The sequence below is a fragment of the Nannospalax galili genome, unplaced genomic scaffold, assembly GCF_000622305.1.
Source record: "Nannospalax galili isolate Female #2095 unplaced genomic scaffold, S.galili_v1.0 scaffold901, whole genome shotgun sequence".
NCBI lineage: Eukaryota > Metazoa > Chordata > Mammalia > Rodentia > Spalacidae > Nannospalax > Nannospalax galili.
This window is the reverse complement of record NW_008344555.1, coordinates 1,049,474-1,068,271: the sequence shown is the minus strand read 5'-3', so window position 1 is coordinate 1,068,271 and position 18,798 is coordinate 1,049,474. Positions and strand designations below refer to the sequence as shown.

Here is an 18,798-nt window from a genome sequence, read left to right as displayed (position 1 = left end):
GTGTGTGTGTATGTGTATGTGCCCGTGTCATGGCCCACGTGTGGAGTTAGAGGACAACTTGTGAGAGCTGATTCTCTTCTTCTACCACATGGGTCCTGGGGATAGAACTCAGGTCATCAGGCATGGTAGCAGGTATCTTTACTGCTGAGTCATCCTGCTGTTGGAACCTCATTTAATTTTATGTCTTATAGAGTTTATAATGAGTAAAAGATTATATAAGGGTAATAATTCATCTGTAAACCTAGAAATGTACAGCCAATTTTGAAAGAGATGTACCCTAGCTCAGAAAAATGTTATTGAATAGGTTAATGCTGTTGTAATGAAATGCTTCTTTTAATTAAGAAAATAAATAAAAAAATATATATAAAGAGGATAAAGATTACAGGTGGAATAATGAAAGTGCACCAATGCAGTTTAATGCTTCTACCTTAAAAGTTGTTAATGCTACATCATTAGTGTATTTACCAATGCTGAATTTAGAATGCAAAATTGAAATTCAAAAATTGTATTAGCACAGTATTACAAACTAGATTCCAAAACGAAAAAAAAAAAAAAACCCTGAAATATGCCTGAGGAAAGTTACTTAATCTCCAGGGGACCTCATGAAAGCTCTCCAAACTGTATGGAAGAAGCTGTGCAACACTTGTGCATCCATTTCTCTGGATAGTTATGAGGTTGCATAACTTCAGTGATATTCTCAACACGCCCAGGGAGGCTGAAAACAGAACATCGTAGAGCTCTGATCTCCCTCTCTGTATTTTCAATAACTGAAGCTATGGACAACATGAAACTCGGTTTTGCACATCTAAGGCTTGGTTTTAAAGGAAAGAGGGTAAAAAAGCAAAGCAAACAGTTAACTTCCAAGGATTGGGGGAGGAAGTCTGAAATATCATTTCTTTTATGATTTTAGGACCATGTTCTGCTGTTGAATGGGAAAAGGTGGACACAACAGCTGGAACAGCTGTTGGCTGAACACAACAGTGGCAACACAGCTAGAAACAAGGGATGTAGGAAGAATCAAGCAACAATCTGATTTAAAATGCAACTTAAGCCCAGGTCTCATTTTCTGCATATTATCAATTTATCTTTATTTCTGAATATCACAAACTCCAATCAGAATACTTTAAAAAATATTCTTTTGCATGCATTTAACAAATCTGACAAAAGGACACGTATCCAGTTTACTTGCATTATAACTATGAACTTTTAACTGAAGAGCCAATGAAGATATTCAAAATCCTTAGGTATAGGTGAAAATGGAAACCTGCGAGGGATTAGTCTGATGGCATCCTACCACTATACACATTTTCATGTAACACTACTAATGACCCTGAAGCACAGGCAAATGGAGATGTAGGGCTCTCCCTAAAAAGCAAGTGAAAAAGATTAAATTTCATCATTATCACCATCATCATCATCACTACTACTGAGGACAAAGCTGCTGTCTGTGGACTGAAACCCATCTTCCTTCACATTCCCCAGAGTTGCTCTCTCATCAGAATCTTCAAAAAACTTCTCATTGGAACCTTCTTCCTCATCAAACAACTTCTCATTGGAATTATCTTCAAATAGCTTGTCATAGGCATCTTCATCTTTCTTTACATCTGTATCTTCTTCATCTTCCTTTTCATCTGAATCATCAAAGAGCTTCTCATCTGTGTCATCTTCTTCCTTTTCATTAGCATCTTCACACCCCTTTTCATCTGCATCTTCTTCATCCTCTTTTTCATCAGACTCATCATCAAAAACCTTTTCGTAGGTTTCTTCTTCCTTTTCATCTGAATCTTCATCCAATTCTCTCTCAGAGCCTTCTTCATCCAACATTTTTTCAGAGTCTTCTTCAAATTCTGACTTGTCAGTATCATTTTCTTCTAACTCTTTCTCAAGAAGGTTTTCAGGGGTCTCGTTGTCAGAGACATCCTCTTCAAAATATTTCTCAACACCATTTTCTCCTAAGTCTTTGTCGGAGCTGTCTTCAGACTGCTTTTCCGAGCAGTTTTCATCAGATTCTCTCTCGGAGTCATCCCCTTCCGACTCTTTCTTGAGGCTGTCTTCTTCTTCAGACTCCTTGATGGGGTCACTGTCTTCAGACTTCTTTGCAAGGCCATTCTTTTCACAACTATCTCTGCCTCTCTTATATTCTTTTTCGGAGCCATTCTCTTGACACTCACTTTTAGGATTACCCTCTTCAAGTGCCTTCTCAGAGCCGTCTTCTTCACTCTCTCTCTCAGAGCAGTCCTCTTCTTTAATCTCCTTTTCAGGCCCATTTTCTTCAGCATATTTTTCAGAAGCAACACCTTCAAATTCTCCCTCATCTTCTGCCTTTTCAAATTTCTTCTCATCAATGGCTTCTTCAAATGCCATTCCAGTTGCAGCTTCCTGAGCACCTGTGTTAGACATGCTTGGGCGCTCAGAAAAATGCCTTACTCTAGAAGGCCCTGCCTTTTCTGAGCCACAGATGGAATCTGAACGCTGAAGGGCCCTGTTGGCCTCAGGAGAATTGAGGAATGCCTCCCATCCTCTCAGCCTTTCCTCCCTTTCTCTTGAGGTCTCCTCCACCTGTACATAAACAAAAACTCATGTTGAGCTTTAGGCAAAAAGCAGCATCAACTTCTCTGGGTATCTCTAGTACTGGCATAAGTATCCTGATTCTGTAAAGCAACTCTTCCCAGGCAAGCCAAGCAATTTCTAACTCTAGTATTCAAAACCTTACATATTGATTAAGCAACTTTAAATATAGTTGACCTTCAATAAGATCATTTAGATAAATACAAATATCCCAGTGCTACTGAAATGTTTCCTTTCTTAAGAAGTTAATGTCTGAGCTCCCTGTCCCTTCTCTAATAAAAAAAGAGGAGAATTTTACTGTGTTCCTTTCTTATCACTATTCTAAGCTTAGAAGTTTCACAATTTCAAGCTTACAAACTGAAAAGTGACTACTTTTTCTATCATCTGAATACACAATGTTATTATTTACAAGATGTATTATTATGCAAAACATTTTAAATCAAACCCTACAATTCAGTCTAAAAGATGACTAGATTTGCAATGACTGATAATCCAATTGTTCCTATGACTTTGAAAACTGCAGAACTTACCTGATAATCTGTAGTCCCATCCCATGCTTGGGCAGTGATTTGACGGCCACCAAACCACCGTCCATCAAGAGTTTGAATACAATAATCAGCCTCCTCTGGTTCCCTAAAGGACACAGAGGCCACACCATCTGGGTGTCTCTAGAAACACAGGAAAGAACACGAAGGATTCAAGGATAAGCTTAAAAATCAAACACACATTTCATAAAGCTGGTAAAAGAGTAGCATGCTCTCTGATACTCTGAGCTAAAAGTCTTTATGAAATCTTTCTTCCCTTTTATCCCAATCGATGATATACAGTCAAGCTGCTTCTTAACTTCATCTTGCCTAGCAAGAGCCAAGCACAACATCCTTGCAAATGTTTCTGTTGACAACACTGTCTAACAAGAGGCATGGCAGTATCATTGTTAAGAGTGTGAACTCTGGGGGCTGGAGTGACAGCTCAGTGTTTGAGAACATTGGCTGCTCTTGCAGAGGACATGGGTTTGGTTCCTAGTACCCACATGACGGCTAATAACCATCTGTAACTCCAGTTTCACTGAATCCAACACCCTCTCTGACCTCTGCAGGCATAGTATGCATGTGGTGCACTTATATACACGCAGGCAAGATATCCATACACATTAAATTTTTAAAAATCAAAAAAAAACTCTTAAAAAGAGCATGAACTCTAAGGTCAGATTTGCCCTGGGATTGAATCCTGCCTGTCAGCAACTAAACAAACATGGACAAGGTGCTCTACCTTAAAAGACCTGGCTTCCTCATCTGGAAAACAAGTATACCTCAAAGGGTTATGAGGATTAAATGAGAAAACATGTAAAATAGCTTGGAGCCCACTACTAAAAAATGGTAACTTAATTACCGTGTCATTTTCTAAGTACAAGAAGGAGAAATACACAAGATAGTATTTTTTTCTTGATTGTGATCAGGTGAAGAAATCAGAGAGGGAAGAGTTTTACAGGAAACTGTGATGCCCCGTATATTTTTCTTCTACTTGCTTTTACTTAATTACACACTCTTGGGAGTGATGATTAAGAGAAAAAAGCTAGGCATATCAAATTAATCAAAGCCTTGCCTTGAAACCATGTTCACCAAACTATTGCTCACAGACAGTAGGCCTACTACATCAAAACATTCTTGGAAAATCCAGGGCATCCTGAGCCTGGAAGTCACTCCTGAGCTGGAAGGATGGTGGGCTTCAGGACTCACTAGGGCAAGCCATGAACTTACATCAAAGAGAAGGAGCTTCTTAATCTGTCCAAACTTTGAGCACTCTACACGAAGGTCTTCTCTGATCTCATTCAGCACCAATGGATCATCCTGCAAAAGTAAACATGATGAAAACCGGCCTCTTTACAGTTCGAGAATCAAATATATTATTGTGACAAATTAACAAATAAAAGAAGGGTTTTTTTCAATTTAATTTTATTTTTTAATTTTTAATAACTACATGATTAGAAGAAGCATTTCATTACAGCTTTAACATATTCACTAACACATTACAGAGCAAGAGTACATCTCTTTCACAAGTGGGTGCAAGTTTCTAGGTTCACAGTTGAATTAATACAGTTATAAAATACTGAACTCAGTATAAGCCCTGTAAGACAGACATAAAGTTGAATGAGTTTTTAACCTTTAAAAAAGATCTTCATTTCAATTCAGAATATATTGTTCCTTGTAGAAAGACTCATTGTTTTTGCTACTAACACTGAGATGTTGGCGCTTGCATCTCTAATCTGTATGTATCTGATTATTACTAGTCATAATTGGTTGCACTTGGATCCTTGGTGCCTGTGTATGTCTATAAAGTCATCGGCTAGATTTCAATGGTAATGTTTATCACCTCTAATAATTAGCATGATATAAATTTCCATGCTTCCTCCTCAAATATAATGCATTTTTTGTTAATTTTTGTGTGTGTGTGTGTGTATCACACAGAACATCGCAAACCATCTTATTCAACTATACACCCACTTCCCAGATGGCACCCTCCCATAGTCACCCTCCCCCTACTAGAGCCCTTATACTCTGATATTCCTACTACTGTCCGCTGTGTTGTCGGCACCCCCTAGCCATTTCCCACTACTTGCCCTTCTGGTGAATCTAGTCAGCCTATCTAGAGGTCTTTGTTTTAGGAGGGTCAGCTGTTCCTCATCTAGCAGTAATCAGTTGCCAATATTCCTATGGATAAGATTGGGGTCTGCTGTTCATTTTCCCAGTTCTATGCTGGGTTACTATCTGGGAGTCCCTTTGGCCACCTTGGCCAACAACTCAAAAGAAGTTATCTCCTATCTGGCATTGTTGCTTGTTATGTAGCCTTTAGCTATGCATATAGACTCTTAAGAAATTATATTGGCCCCTTTAATCTTTGGTTATACTTTCCTTTTGGGTGTTTAAGGCCATACAGTTGGCCCAGATAAAACAATTTATTTTTGCTCTTAAGGTCATTTGAGGATCTGTTCCTCAGGGGTCACATGGGCTTGGGAGGAGCCCCTGGCTCCTTGCTTTTACCAGTTCTGCCTATGTGAAGATAAGTCAAAGGTCTTGTTCGACTATGGTTGGCTTTGCTTGGAAGCTTGGAGGAAATGATTCCTCTGTGTTGACCCTCCTCTTTGTAGACTGGACACTGGTTCAAGTCCATCTGGTGGGGTCTCCTCGGCTTCCTTGATCAAGAGGACAGGCAACCCACCACAATTATAGGACATTTTGAGAGATACTCATAGTCCCCTGGAACTAGTCGACCTAGGAAGGCAAGGAGCAAAAACTGTCCTTTATGTCCCTCTGACAAAATTATTACAGGCCTCAAAGTATGTTTTACTTAACATGAGTTATGTTTGTCTGCAGGCTACAGAAATAAATGAATAAAATAAAAAATAAACTGTTTGATGACTTCAGTCATTGTTACTAATACAGGTCTGCTCTGCTTGAGAGAAGAAATGAACACGCATAGCACAGAGCAGGCGAGGCCAAGGAAAAATCACATACCTGTGCATATGCACATGGCCGTATATAACATATTACATACACACACATGACATGAAGGCACAAAGGAAACTGAAGGAGACTAGCAGAAAGCAGAAAGGACGAGGAGAGAAAAACAGGAGGGCACAGAGGGTGAATGTGGTCAAAGTATATGATGTACTTGAAGGAAATTATTCTTAGGGTCTGGAGAGATGGTTCATTGGGCTAAGAGGGCATATTGAGCAAGCGTGAGTACCCTAAGTTCAGATGCAAGCACGCATGTAAATAGTCAGGCATGGCTAAGCACACAGACGAAAACCCCTGCTGTGGCAGGCAGAGAAATGAGGATCTCTGGGGCTTGCTAAATGGCAGCCTAGCTATAAATTCAGAGACACCTGTCTCAAAGGAATACAGCAGTCATAGACCAGGATACTCCACATCCTCCTTTGGCCTCCACACATGCATGCACAGGCACACAATCAAATACACATATTATACACACATACACACACATAATTGCCTTTACAAAACCCACCACCATACACAATAAAAAAAATTTTTTTTTTGCTCTTTTCGAGACAGGGTCTGCCTGTAGCCCCAGCTGGCCTAGATCTCACTAGGGGAACCAGCTGACCTTGGACTCACAGAGATCCCCCTGCGTCTGCCTCCAGAATGTTGGGTTTAAAGGCATGTGCCAACATGCCATATTTTATAAAATGAAGTGTAGAAATAGGAATGGAAATCCCAAATTAACAGCATGTATTTTATCCGAATCTATGTCATAATCACACTGAGGAGAGCCTTTGCTCTGGGTTTGGGGCAGAAATCTATTTACAGAAAGGCTGTAACAGAAACAGATAAATCCCTATCACTGCCTAAGGGCTGTAAGATCGCTGAGCTTCCAAGATCGTATTTCAACTCATAGTATATGCATTTTTAAGGATTCCTCTTTCTTATCCCTGCTATGCAGCAAGAGAACCACACAGCACACACTTTAAACACACAATAAAATGAATTCATGTTGTTGCTTTCACAACTCTGAGTGTGTGAAAAACATTCAAGTACTGCTGTTTCTAGTGGTCTCAAATTAGGCAGATTCTCCTCCCAAAACATCAAAAGGATTCAAGACTCCCAGTAAGAATTAACAAAACTTTCTCTAAGTTTCAGGCCATGAAAAAGGGTCAGAATCAAATGTATCTTTTCTGCTCTATAGTATCCTAATTCTTCAAGATAATGTTCCCCTTCTACAAGAAGACTCTTCAACCTAGCAAATTATCCATGGAACTTTCCACTCTTAACTTTACACTGGCTGAGACGGTGGGCACTGGCCACATGTGGTTCTTGGGCACATCACTGTTAAAATTAGTCTTACTGGCTTCATATTTTATTTTTATTAAGACCATAGAAACATTAAGTTTACAATATATTCCTATTGGACCATGCTGATGTGTACAGAAAGAAATCTAACTTTCAGCTTCAGTTTTGATTCGTTTCTAAATATTCTGAAGTTTCCAAAGTATTTTTACTCAATACTGAAGAACATCTGAAGTTACATTAAAAAATTACCCTTCAATATCTGCCCTGATACAAAAATTCATTCTTAGTTATGAAGCTTCTAACATTACTCATAAATAATCACTAAAATTCCTCTTGAACCCTTCTATCAAGTTATATAATATACTGGGCATTGTGGTACCTGCTTGTAACCCTCATTCATGGGAGGTAGAGGCAGGAAGATTGAAAGTTTGGGGCCAACCTGGACTAGGAAGATCCTGTCTATAAAATAAAATAAAGCACTGCATAAGACCTATACCAGTATCATCTAGCATTTTCTGTGGTGATATCGATGTTTCATATATCTGCATTACCCTGTATGTGTGAGGAATGATTTTTGTTTCATTTTAATTTAAATAATAATTTGTAGTTAAAGTCTACCATATTTATATAGTGTAGGTCTATAATGATATACTTTTAGATCCAGATACACAAAGACCATTAAGGAACAAAAAGGAAAAAGTGACTGCTGCCCTCTTGCTAACAGGCTCTCAGCTAGCTGGTGGAGATCCGGCAGCTGTGCAAACAAAGAGCGTGCACACCAACATGGATTTCTTCCCCTGCAAACTCTGAAGCTCACCACTGACTGTCCTGCCATGCTGAGGCTCAGCATCTGGGAAGAAAACTTGCTTTTATTTATAAAGTGCTGAAGAGAAAGTGCTTTACCCACTATGTGATGAAAAGACAGTGGTTTGGAAGTAACAGGGATGTCACTCATTTCTTCAATTATTCTTCATACAAATAAAGGATAGGGTTGGGGGTAGCTCAATGCTACAACGTGTGCTTCTTTAGCATAGGCAACACTCTGAATTAGAGCCCAGCACCAAAAGAAGTATTCAGGATATATTAGTAAATGTATTTTCAAAGACTGGCTGGGAAAGGTACAATTCTACACAATGGGGATACAGCACCAAAAGGACAAAGTCCTGGTTCTCAGGAGTTCACATTATGGCAGAGGGAATAATACTATTTCAGAGGTTAAAAATGCTATGAAGGAAAAACAGAATGGAAACATGAGGGCTTTGTAACTCCAAAGTATCAATTTATAAAAAACTACGGACTTTAATTAATTGTGTGTGTGTGTGTGTGTGTGTGTGTGTGTGTGTGTGTGATTGTGCATGTGCCACAGCAGGCATGTGGAGATAAGAGGACAGGTGCTGGTTCTCCTTCTACCATGTGGGTCCCAGGGATCAAACTCAAGTGCCTTCAGCCACTGAGCTATCTCATCAGCCCCTCATGGCTTAGGCCTGTAATCAAGCATTTTAAGGGATGGAAGCAAGAAGACTGTTGAGTTTGAGGACAGCCTGCACTAAACAGCAGCTTCAAGTCAGCTTGAGCTACACAGAGAATGTCCATCTCAAAAAAAAAAAAATCCAAAAAAGTAGCTTTGGAGGCGTAATATCTGGGAAAAGTTAATTCTACACTGCGTGATAGTTCTACTGAAATAAGGTATCCCAAAGAGCAAGGCAGTAGAAAGGAAAAAGAATCAACTGTAATCAGACTTCTACTTGCAGAGGGTCTGATGCTTTCAATCAAATTTGCAGTTATATTCATGTTTGAGTATTGGCAGGACGAAACTGTGAATCAAGAACTTCAAGTCACAGAAATGTATCAGTCATGTGATAAATGAACCACCTATTTTCCAGTAGGGTACAATAGGAAACTTTACCCTTGAATCTAGTGGACATAATACATGACTTTTAAAGTTATGACAAGGACGGCATTTCAAAAAACAACTACAGAAAGTTCTCAACTTACAGTGGCCTTCTGTCTCACTAAACCCAGCCTGAACTGAAATTACATGAAGTAATACTTAATACACCTTACATTCCACTTTAGTCTTATCTACCTTCAAAACGTGCAGAACAAAACACGTATGTTAGCCCACATTGGACAAAGCATCTAACAAAAAAATGAACAGCTCAGGTAGTTAACTGAATACTGTTCAAATGTTCTGTAGACCATTGTTTATTGACAGTCCGAAGCAAATGGCTGACAGAGTTGCAGCTTGTAGTCACCACCCAGTTCTCTGAGAGGATGATAGTAAATATTGCCAGACAGTGAAAATCTCAAAACCCCCAATCTGAATTATGGTTTCTGTTGAATGTGTATTGCTATCACATCATTGCAAGTTGAAAAATTGGAAGTCGGTAAGTCAGATTGCCTATTATAGTATACATTTGTGATTTTCAATTGAACTTCATTAGTATTCTGCTGTTATATTTCAAGAGTCTTCTGGTTTTCTGGTCAGAAGAGACATTAAGCTTTATAAACAGACTACAGAATCTATCTAATGACTAAAACATACTCAGACTCCACCAAGTGCACAGTAAACACTATTACATCACAAATCATGAAGGCAGAGCTCAACCGTCCATTTTGAGACCCCCCCCCACTCCAAAAAAGAGCCCAGGTGTGGCATACACCTTTAATCCTAGCACTCGGGAGGTATAGGCAAGCAGATCTTTCTGAGATTGAAGCCAGCTTGGTCTACATAGTAAGTTCCAGGCCAACTGGGACTTCAGGGAGACCCTGCCTCAAAAGACAACCAAAAAAAGAACTGGAAAAAAAAGGAGAGTAAGAACGGACACTGGTGGAAACAGGTTACAAGTAGAACATTTCTAAACCTGAAGTTTTACATTATGAGCATTTTTTTCTCATGTGCAATATGCTATCATTAATTCCAGAGCCAGAGGGAAAAAGTTGTTTTTCCACTAATGATAGCATCAATCCACACTAGCTGATAAAAGAGCCACAATGCAATGCAAGTTATCGGGACAATTCATATTCCTAAACATCTTTTTCTTCCTTTAGTCACTGCTAAGTGCTGGTTTAGGAGTTTTATGGGGACATAAATATTCACTAAAGAACTCTGAAAAAATGTGATCTTGAAAAAAAAAAACAGTACTGAAATTCAGGGGCTGAATTTCATTAAGCTAAAGGGTATTTTTTTGTTGTTTTTTTTAAGAATCAAACTTTTAGTAGCAAAGTGAAGTTTTAAGATGCAAGTGTGGAACTGGTAACTGCCACTGAAATCAGCCCATGCTTATTGAACTGCACTAACAATCCACAAGCTATTCCCATGAATCTTGTAATGATGGTTGTTCATAATGATTTCAGATACCAAGCAGCTTCTGTTTGGAGCCACAGCATGAAAATTAACATTTTTATCTGGGATACAATGAAAAGAACACTGTGATAAACAAAAGAAACACAAAAACTTGGATTTATTCTTGGTCCCATTCTCCTGTGTTACCCATGATTACATGAATATTCCAGATGTGATTTGATAAAGACAGAGCATGCTATGCTTTGAATACTCTTGAAAGAAAACACACCAGTAGTTCTGTCTGTTAAAACATCTTTTCTTACCTCAAAATCCATGGGGTGGAACATATTTTTGATGATGACAACTCGCTCATGGCGCATCCGGGAGGGTCCAGCTCTCCTCTCAGGTCTCCAATCCAACTGCCTAATGCAACAAATGTAACAATGGACTGACTCTCAGTTCAGATTTGTGGGAGAGAAAAATGAATTAATATACTCATTTTTGAGTATTTAATAATGGTAATTATCTAATTCCAACATAGTTCCAGTCACAGAACTTTCTGGAATAAAGAAATACTAGGCAGGGGAAAAAAAACAAAACATCAGGACCTGAAATCACCAGTGTGTATTCTTTTCCAACGTAATGTCTCATTCCATAAACATTCCAATTGGACTTCTAAAACCTGCCAATTATCTAGGATTTATGACTTTTTAGGAAGATGCAGTTACCCCACAGTTATCTGTGGAGGACTGTTCCGGGACACCTCCATCCCCATTGGCTACCAAAATCTTAGGGCATGAATGTCTTCTAGTGTACTTTAAATTATCTCTGGATTACCTATAATATCTTATACAATGTAAATGCTATGTAAGTAGAAGAGGCAATAATGACAAAAGATTTGCTCATATTGATAGCATGTCCTCAGATACAGAACCCAGGGACATGAAAAGCTGTTTGTACTTTGACAGCAAAAACTGTTTTAAATTTGTTTGTAATTTATACAATTATAAAGAACAAACTACACTGAAAAGTATACTACTACTAGCTCTTAGTTATAATCTTAAATTTTACTGATACTCTGTAAAATTTGTAGACATCTATTTTACCTAAGCCTGTGAAAACTGTTAAGACAGCCCAACTAAAATTCGGTGATCATTTTATCATGAGTTTAAAATGATTATCATCATTTTATCTAGCATAATACTAAAATGTTAACAGAATCCACTGTGGAAAGTACTTACCATTTTGGTCACTTCCTAAAATTACCATATTTAAAAAAAATATGTTTAGTAAAAGATTAGGAGAAATGTGATAGTACATATATATAACATACAACTATACAGTAAATACCAACCAATTCTAACTTCTACTAACAAACTTGTATCTACAAATATTCCTCCTGATAGTTGATTTCTATCCATGCTGAAAATGAGCAAATCATCCTGGAATATAAGCCTATACTACTGTCATTTGATATTTACTACTTAGTGGGGTTAAGTTCCTTAACATATTATAAATTATCACTCCAGAAAAGAAGACAATTATCACTGGAATCAGCCCAGGAAATACACTGCTGATAACCCCCGATGACAAATGAAATTCTTTTAGAATAATCTATAGACATATTTGATGGAACAAAACTAGGTGGCTATTACCAAAACTACACTTTAAAATATTTATATGACACCCTTTCTAAAAAGAAAAAAAAATAATACAAACTTCTGCTGCAGAGACAGCTTCTTCTTATAATCTTTGCACTTCTTTTTCTTCTTTGAGGCATCGTATTCACCCTTCAGCTGGAACTTTGCCACCTCCACATGCAATTTGTAGCCTCTAATTTCATCTTCATCTAAAAGTTTTAATGCAAGTTCCACAGATTCTTTCTTTATAAGAGTCAAATAAAATAGAGTCAGAAGTTGAGCACTGAAATGAAACGAATTTTTTGTGGCGATTTATATAAACAATGGCAACTACCTACTTCGAAATAAAGAATCTTAGACTATAAACCAGGAAAGCTGTATTAGTAATACAGCTATTCCTTAAATACCTGTGTTAACTTGGACAAGCGACTTTACCTTGTTGAAACCCAATTTCTTCATCTGCAGAAAGCTAAAATAATACCTTCATCACAGGGTTACTGACAAAATTCAATGAAATAATGCATGGAAAGGATGGGGTCTAGAGTATAGTAGGTGTTCAATAACTATTGGGAAATTTTGTCTCCAAGAACCCCAGTTTATCATTTGCAGAACGAGTGGACTTCAATAATTTCTAAGGTTCATTCCAGTTTTGAAATTCTGTAACCACTACTTAAAGGAGTGGATGCTTCAAGGAACTGGAAGCAATAGAGCCAGTCTTTAATGTTCTGCATCATCAAACTAAAATGTAGATCTGTGATAGCATGCTAAGTAGAGGGTAATTATTTGATGGCTTATATATTAAATGCATTTATGAATTCTGGGTCCTACACAAAAAGGGTGGTTATCATCCCTATGTAAATAGTCAAAAATCTTAGGGCCTGAGGAAAGCACAGAGGACCACTGACCTCAACTGCTCATATCAAATATGAATCCTAGAAAATTTAACCCAATTTTTCTGGAGTGCAATTTACTTGTTTGAAATTTGTAACTTTTATGTGCCCTAAGTTTTATATAAAAACATTTCACAAAGCTCCAATTTCCTTTAAAAATCCAACCAGGGGGCTAGCAAGACTGGCTCAGTGCTTAATAGCACTTGCTGCTCTGGCAGAGGACCCAAGTTCAGTTTCCAGCATCCAGGTGGGGAAAGACCCGTTTAAAACTGCCTGTAACTCCAGCTCCACAGGATCTAAGGCCTTCTTCTGGCTTTTGTGGGCACCAGCACATCCGTGCACACATGCATACGCAGACACATACATACACATGAATAAAAATAAAATAATTTTTAAAAATCTAATTACAACTCTCTCCTTTTAAAAATCACTTCATAGATTTTTAGTAATCTTCAAACTGGTAAAATTTTCAAACCCTGCATGACAACAGTACAAAACTATCATCCTACAATGGTTCTCTTCATGTCCCCTTACCCATCTTGTTTAAGAAGCAGATCAAAAGCTTATAATCCAAACCCTCATCAGCACAAGCTTACCTTCTTCTCATCCTACTGGATATTGGATACTGTCTACTAAGTACACACCCATGATATCTGTAATGTTATTTTATCATTTTGACTTTAATTTTTAGTTATTTTCAGGTTCTGTGACAAATACATCTGTCATAATTGTACCCATTTCCCTTGGACCAATCACTAATGCATAATACATGTTCTTGAGGTGACAGGTATTCCAGAAATGTCGACTGCCTTGAACACTGAGCATTCCCTTTCCAATTTATGGTACCAAGACAACACAAAATTCTGCAAATATCTGTTTATAACTCTCTTCTCTGGTGTGTAAAGCAGTAACCAAGCATAAGGTAATAGCTCCTTTCTGATCTAATTCAGAGGTTTGAAAATTCCTTTGGTAAAGAGCCATTAGTAAATAGTTTAGGCTTAGAGGGTCAGAGGTCAATGCTGCAAGCACTCAGTCCTACTGATAAAACACAAAAAGTAGCCACAGACAAAGCCATAAGTGAATGAGTGTGGTTGTGTTCCAATAAACTTTATTTGCAAAACAGGTAGTATGCTGGACTTTGCTAAACACTGTTCCAATTTATTCCATTTGGGCAAATAAAATGGCACTGGCATTTTTTCTTCTCAGATTTTTAAACTGTTTTCTTTTCACTATTGATTACATGTACTGATAGAGAAGTCGTTACAGTGAGTTTGTATTTTTTTAAGAAAAGGCTCTTGATCACATACTTATATAACACTTTGACCTTGTAATAAAGTATCTTAAAATAAGCCAATACCTTAGCAATGCTACCCATTGCTAAGCAACTTTTGGTTTTTACTGTTTTGTTGTTCTAAACTTTCAATTTGAAGCCTTAGTCCAGTACAGTGTAGAGAGAGACATAGCAATTTATATAAGACAATATAAATTTCAGTTTTCTTTGTATACTGTTTTGGCTAGTTCTTGATATAAGTTAGCAAACATGAAAGATTAGAGTCCTGATTCCTGAGTTAAAAATGGAGAGAGAAGAAACTTATTTGACTACATAACCAACCTTTAGATAACAGCAAAGCCCATCTCCTTTAAGATTTCCTTGATTATCCTTGTAAAGTTTGACCTTAAATTCTTCTGTCTGAGGATCTCTCATAATAATGCCAAACTTGGACATAAGCTGTATAAATTCATCCACTGTAATGTCTGGAGGCAAACCTGTAATTTCAGGGAAAACTTTTAAAGTACTTATGAAGGTGAACACTATTTCACATCTTACCAACGGGAAATCTACAATTTACATGAAGGCAAGGCTAATTTTTCTAAATGAATGCTAAAACCTCTTACCTATAAAACTGAGCACTGTTCGTATTTTTATACATTCAAATATAAATCAAAGTTATGCTTTGTTTACACATCACTGAATCTGAAGGGGCAAGCTGCTCTAAGTTATCTGAAGCATGCATAAAGAATGGCATGCAAAGTTGCAAAATTGTCTTCATTCCCTAATAAAGTCCTAACTTCCATAAACTGCTAAACGAACAAAACACACTGAAGACTAAAAATCACTTAGTGAAAAGTCTCAACACAACATGTTTCCAACCTTAAGAGTGCATTAAAAAGACACAGATACCTGATACATATACATTTGTGTTTCTGTCTTCTTCAACATGGAACCATCCTAAAAATCAAAATGAAATAAATAGAATATTTGCAACCAACAATTTCATAAGAGTCACATTATGAAATCTTGACAATGGTAGTTCCTTAAAACTTTCAGGAATGTTCTTGTTCCTTTAAGAAGACCAAGACTACTCAAATCACTACCAAGCTTTTAAAATACACAAACCTTTTGGCTGAAAATTAGTTTTAGGGTCCCCTCTGAATGAAAAAAAGTTATCTCGATTCTTGATAACAAACACTATCTCAAAGAGAAAACTCGTATTATTTAATCCTTCAATGCTATTATAACCCTCCAAAGCGTAACACAGATTCAAATATTTTCATATTTCACTTTTATAAGCAGGTTTTGTAAAGTAGAAAGAAACACTTACCTGATTCAACCTTTCTCTTTTCTCCTTTCTTTCTGGGGTCAGTGGTTTCAGGGATTTCTCTTTGTGGAGGTTCTTCGACATTCTTAGTATTGGTGTCCTGGACACTTGCAGTAGAACTAGATGCGCCATCACTAGAGAAGCCGTAGTTAGCCTGATAAGTCGCAATGAAATCTTCTGTGATCTAAACAAGAAAGTCACACACACATACATACACATACACAGAAATGGTTGCTTACACCAATAAATTTAAACTGTGTTACAGTACATATAGTATATTCAGTGATACAACTTAAATTTAAAAGTGTTTGTCGTAATAGCTGTGAGGCTCACCTTATACTGAAAACTGTGTGGTACGATGAAAGTTAAGAAAAAGGTACTCAGATTACCAGCACAAAAGTATGAGATACTTAAAGTATTTTAAGTGATGCTAGCACCTTTTCTAGTTGTTTAACATATAAATGACTACTTCTCTACAGTATACTTGACTAAGGCAACAAATACATAAAACAGAGTGCCAAATAACAAGGCAGAGTAAAGACCAAAGTCACCTAGTAATCTAACAAGAGAATCTACTTTTTGGTTCATAGATGCAAAAATATGTATGTCCACTAAGTACTGTGATGTTCTGAGGCTAGCAGTTGTCAAACCAAATGCTCGTTTCAACTTTACCACTAATTAAATCACATTAGGCATTTAGTGTCAGAACAAATTAAAGAGAAACCCAATACAAACCCATCTTACGGGCTTTTCGGGGAAAACTCTAGTGCAAATGAAGTTATCACATTAGGTCAGTTGGTGTCAGGCACACATAAAAGTAGAGACATTCTTAAATGCCAAAGTTTGAAGAAGAATGGGCTTCAGTTACATAATAAAGTTACCACGCAGTTGCTTATGAGACTATTTTCAAATGTACACAGAAGTTGGAAGAAATCACATTACCTTCATTCAAGCTGACACTTCAAGTACAGAAGTGAGATAGTAAATTTTAACAATTTGCAGGCTTGGAAGTATACAGATAACACAAATACAACATGAGAAAGAACAGAATTACATAGAATTCTGAAATACAGAATTATTGAAGTAACAACCCATCTACACAATAGTAATAAGTTTTATGTGATTGGCTTTCAAGGCACTTGGTGTACTGTTAGTATCCTTTGACACTGATGCGCCTAAGGAGCTAAGATTACAGAGAACTTTCACCACAAGGGTTATAGCACCACGTTTAACATTAGCTGTTTTACTTTGAAGCTTACACCAAACTTAACAATTTTCAAGTACCCCAAATAAAAGTACAGTGATCTTTTCCATCCATTTTCTATACATGGCTGGTCATATTCCTGTGGATGTAAGGTTCACACTTGGATGCCCTGGAGCAAAATTCAGTAGAAAAATAAAGCAAGATGTAAAGCAAGTTTATTCAATAAAGATAGGTAAATGGCTACTCCCCCCACAATATCAACAAGCTGCATTTTGCACATAGTACACAAGTTAATATCTGAATTTCTCATATAAGTTTGGCTATCTGGGATCAAACAGTTACTAAATGTACTGTTTTTCTTGGTGTTTTTCCTCGTAGTAATAAAAAAGTCAGCGATATAACAACTGTGACCTTCACAGAAGAAAAAATTAGTAAGGCATAAAAAAGACATTTAAGGCACCACTCTAAGATAGACTCTTTTATACACGGGTCCTGCAAGAGAAGAACAAACTGACCAGCCACCATTCACCCAGTCAGGACCTTGGCAAAGCAAAGGTAAAAGGAGTGTCCTGTAAGGATGGCCAGGGGACCCCATCTGCAGTGGCGCCCAAGCCACTCTTTCTTACCTTAGGGAACCAAGCCTTCTTATCCAAGTCCCACTCATAGGGAGTGTCAGCAGGCGGCTGCCCCAAAGAATCGCTTTCTCCAACGGGCTCATTTTGAGTGTCACCTTCCTTGGGGTCTCCATACAATTCTTGCATTCGCAACTGTTCATTAAACTCGTCGTTCCCACTTAAGTTATTACCGCTCATGTTTCTGATCTAGCCCCAGGGACAGTGTTCAGAGATAAGAAGTGGCCAAAATGAGGCTGGACCGGAGCAGAGAAAGGGAAGTCGGTCGAGCTCAGACTGCCCCGCAGCCCCCGGCCCGCCTCCCCGCAGCGCCCCAGCAGTCCCTGGGAAGTCGAGCTGCACCACCCAGGCTCCGCCCTCGCGCCCGCCCCACACGCGCACGCATGCGCCCTGATGCTTCCAGCACAGTCGCCTCCACCCACCTGGCTGGCTCCGCTGGGCCTCAAAGCCAACGCTCTGTCCAGGGCGCAGCGGGAGCGCGCAAGCGCGCCGCCGTCACTGCCGATGGCGCCGGAGGTACGGCAGCTCCCCACCGGCCACGTCGGGAAACTATTTGAAAACGCAGTCCACCTTAGGTTGCTTCCGTCGCCATTGTCCGCGCGTGGCTACGTAGCGGGTCGCGCCGACACGCCCCCAGTGGCGTCAAAAGGCGCCGACGCGTGCGAGCGGCTTCAGGCCCAGTAGGCGGGGTATCTCCAGGCAAGCCGCTGTCCCAAGTCTACACTCACAGGGGCTCGTCACCAAGCCGCGGCCAGCAGAGACCCACGACACCTTAGAGATCTTGGGCAGTCCGTGGTCCTGGGCGGGCTGGCCGAGTTTGGCACGTGCAGTAGCCTGTATGACGTGGGAATAATCCCATGCAGCAGGCGCTCGCCGTGCTTTGCGGCGGCCGCCATCTTGGGAAGGTGGGTGGGACTTTGGGACAAGTTTCTCTCCCTTCTCGAAACTGACGCGTCTTCTTAACGCCAAGGCCCGGCCCCTGAGCAGAAACAGAGTGTTTACTTATTTTTAAATACGTACCTTAGGGTAGGCGCGACTTTTGTTCGTCTTGGTAGTCTAAGCACATGGAGTCTAGTGAGAACTGAGTGAATGAGTGAACGACGATGGATGGAAAGGTCCATCACTTCCTAGCTCACCCCGCCTCTTGATATAGGTCTGGTACCTTCCTCAGGC

General features: G+C 38.8%; 1 protein-coding gene across 1 annotated transcript; it reads right to left on the bottom strand.

Annotated features, from left to right (window-relative positions):
• Nucleotides 1–1,057: 1,057 nt before the first annotated feature.
• Htatsf1 (HIV-1 Tat specific factor 1) lies at nt 1,058–18,527 on the bottom strand. Its single transcript, XM_008840702.3, has 10 exons — nt 18,048–18,527; nt 17,620–17,861; nt 15,793–15,973; nt 15,372–15,419; nt 14,802–14,956; nt 12,379–12,542; nt 10,983–11,082; nt 4,326–4,415; nt 3,099–3,236; nt 1,058–2,559 (listed from the first exon to the last, which is right to left on the bottom strand). Exons 2-10 carry the CDS (start codon nt 17,803–17,805, stop codon nt 1,387–1,389), a joined length of 2,235 nt encoding a protein of 744 aa, XP_008838924.1. The 5' UTR covers nt 17,806–17,861; nt 18,048–18,527; the 3' UTR covers nt 1,058–1,386.
• Between the last annotated feature and the right edge of the window lie 271 nt (nt 18,528–18,798).

Bases quoted from the DNA above. Each gene is read 5' to 3' on its own strand.
- Htatsf1 (XM_008840702.3), bottom strand. From the start codon at position 17,805: ATGAGCGGTAATAACTTAAGTGGGAACGACGAGTTTAATGAACAGTTG. The intron at 14,957-15,371 runs GTATCTGTGTCT...CTGAAATTACAG, and splicing joins CACAAATGTATATGTATCAG to GTTTGCCTCCAGACATTACA. The intron at 4,416-10,982 runs GTAAGAAAAGAT...TTACTTTTGCAG, and splicing joins TCCACCCCATGGATTTTGAG to GATGATCCATTGGTGCTGAA.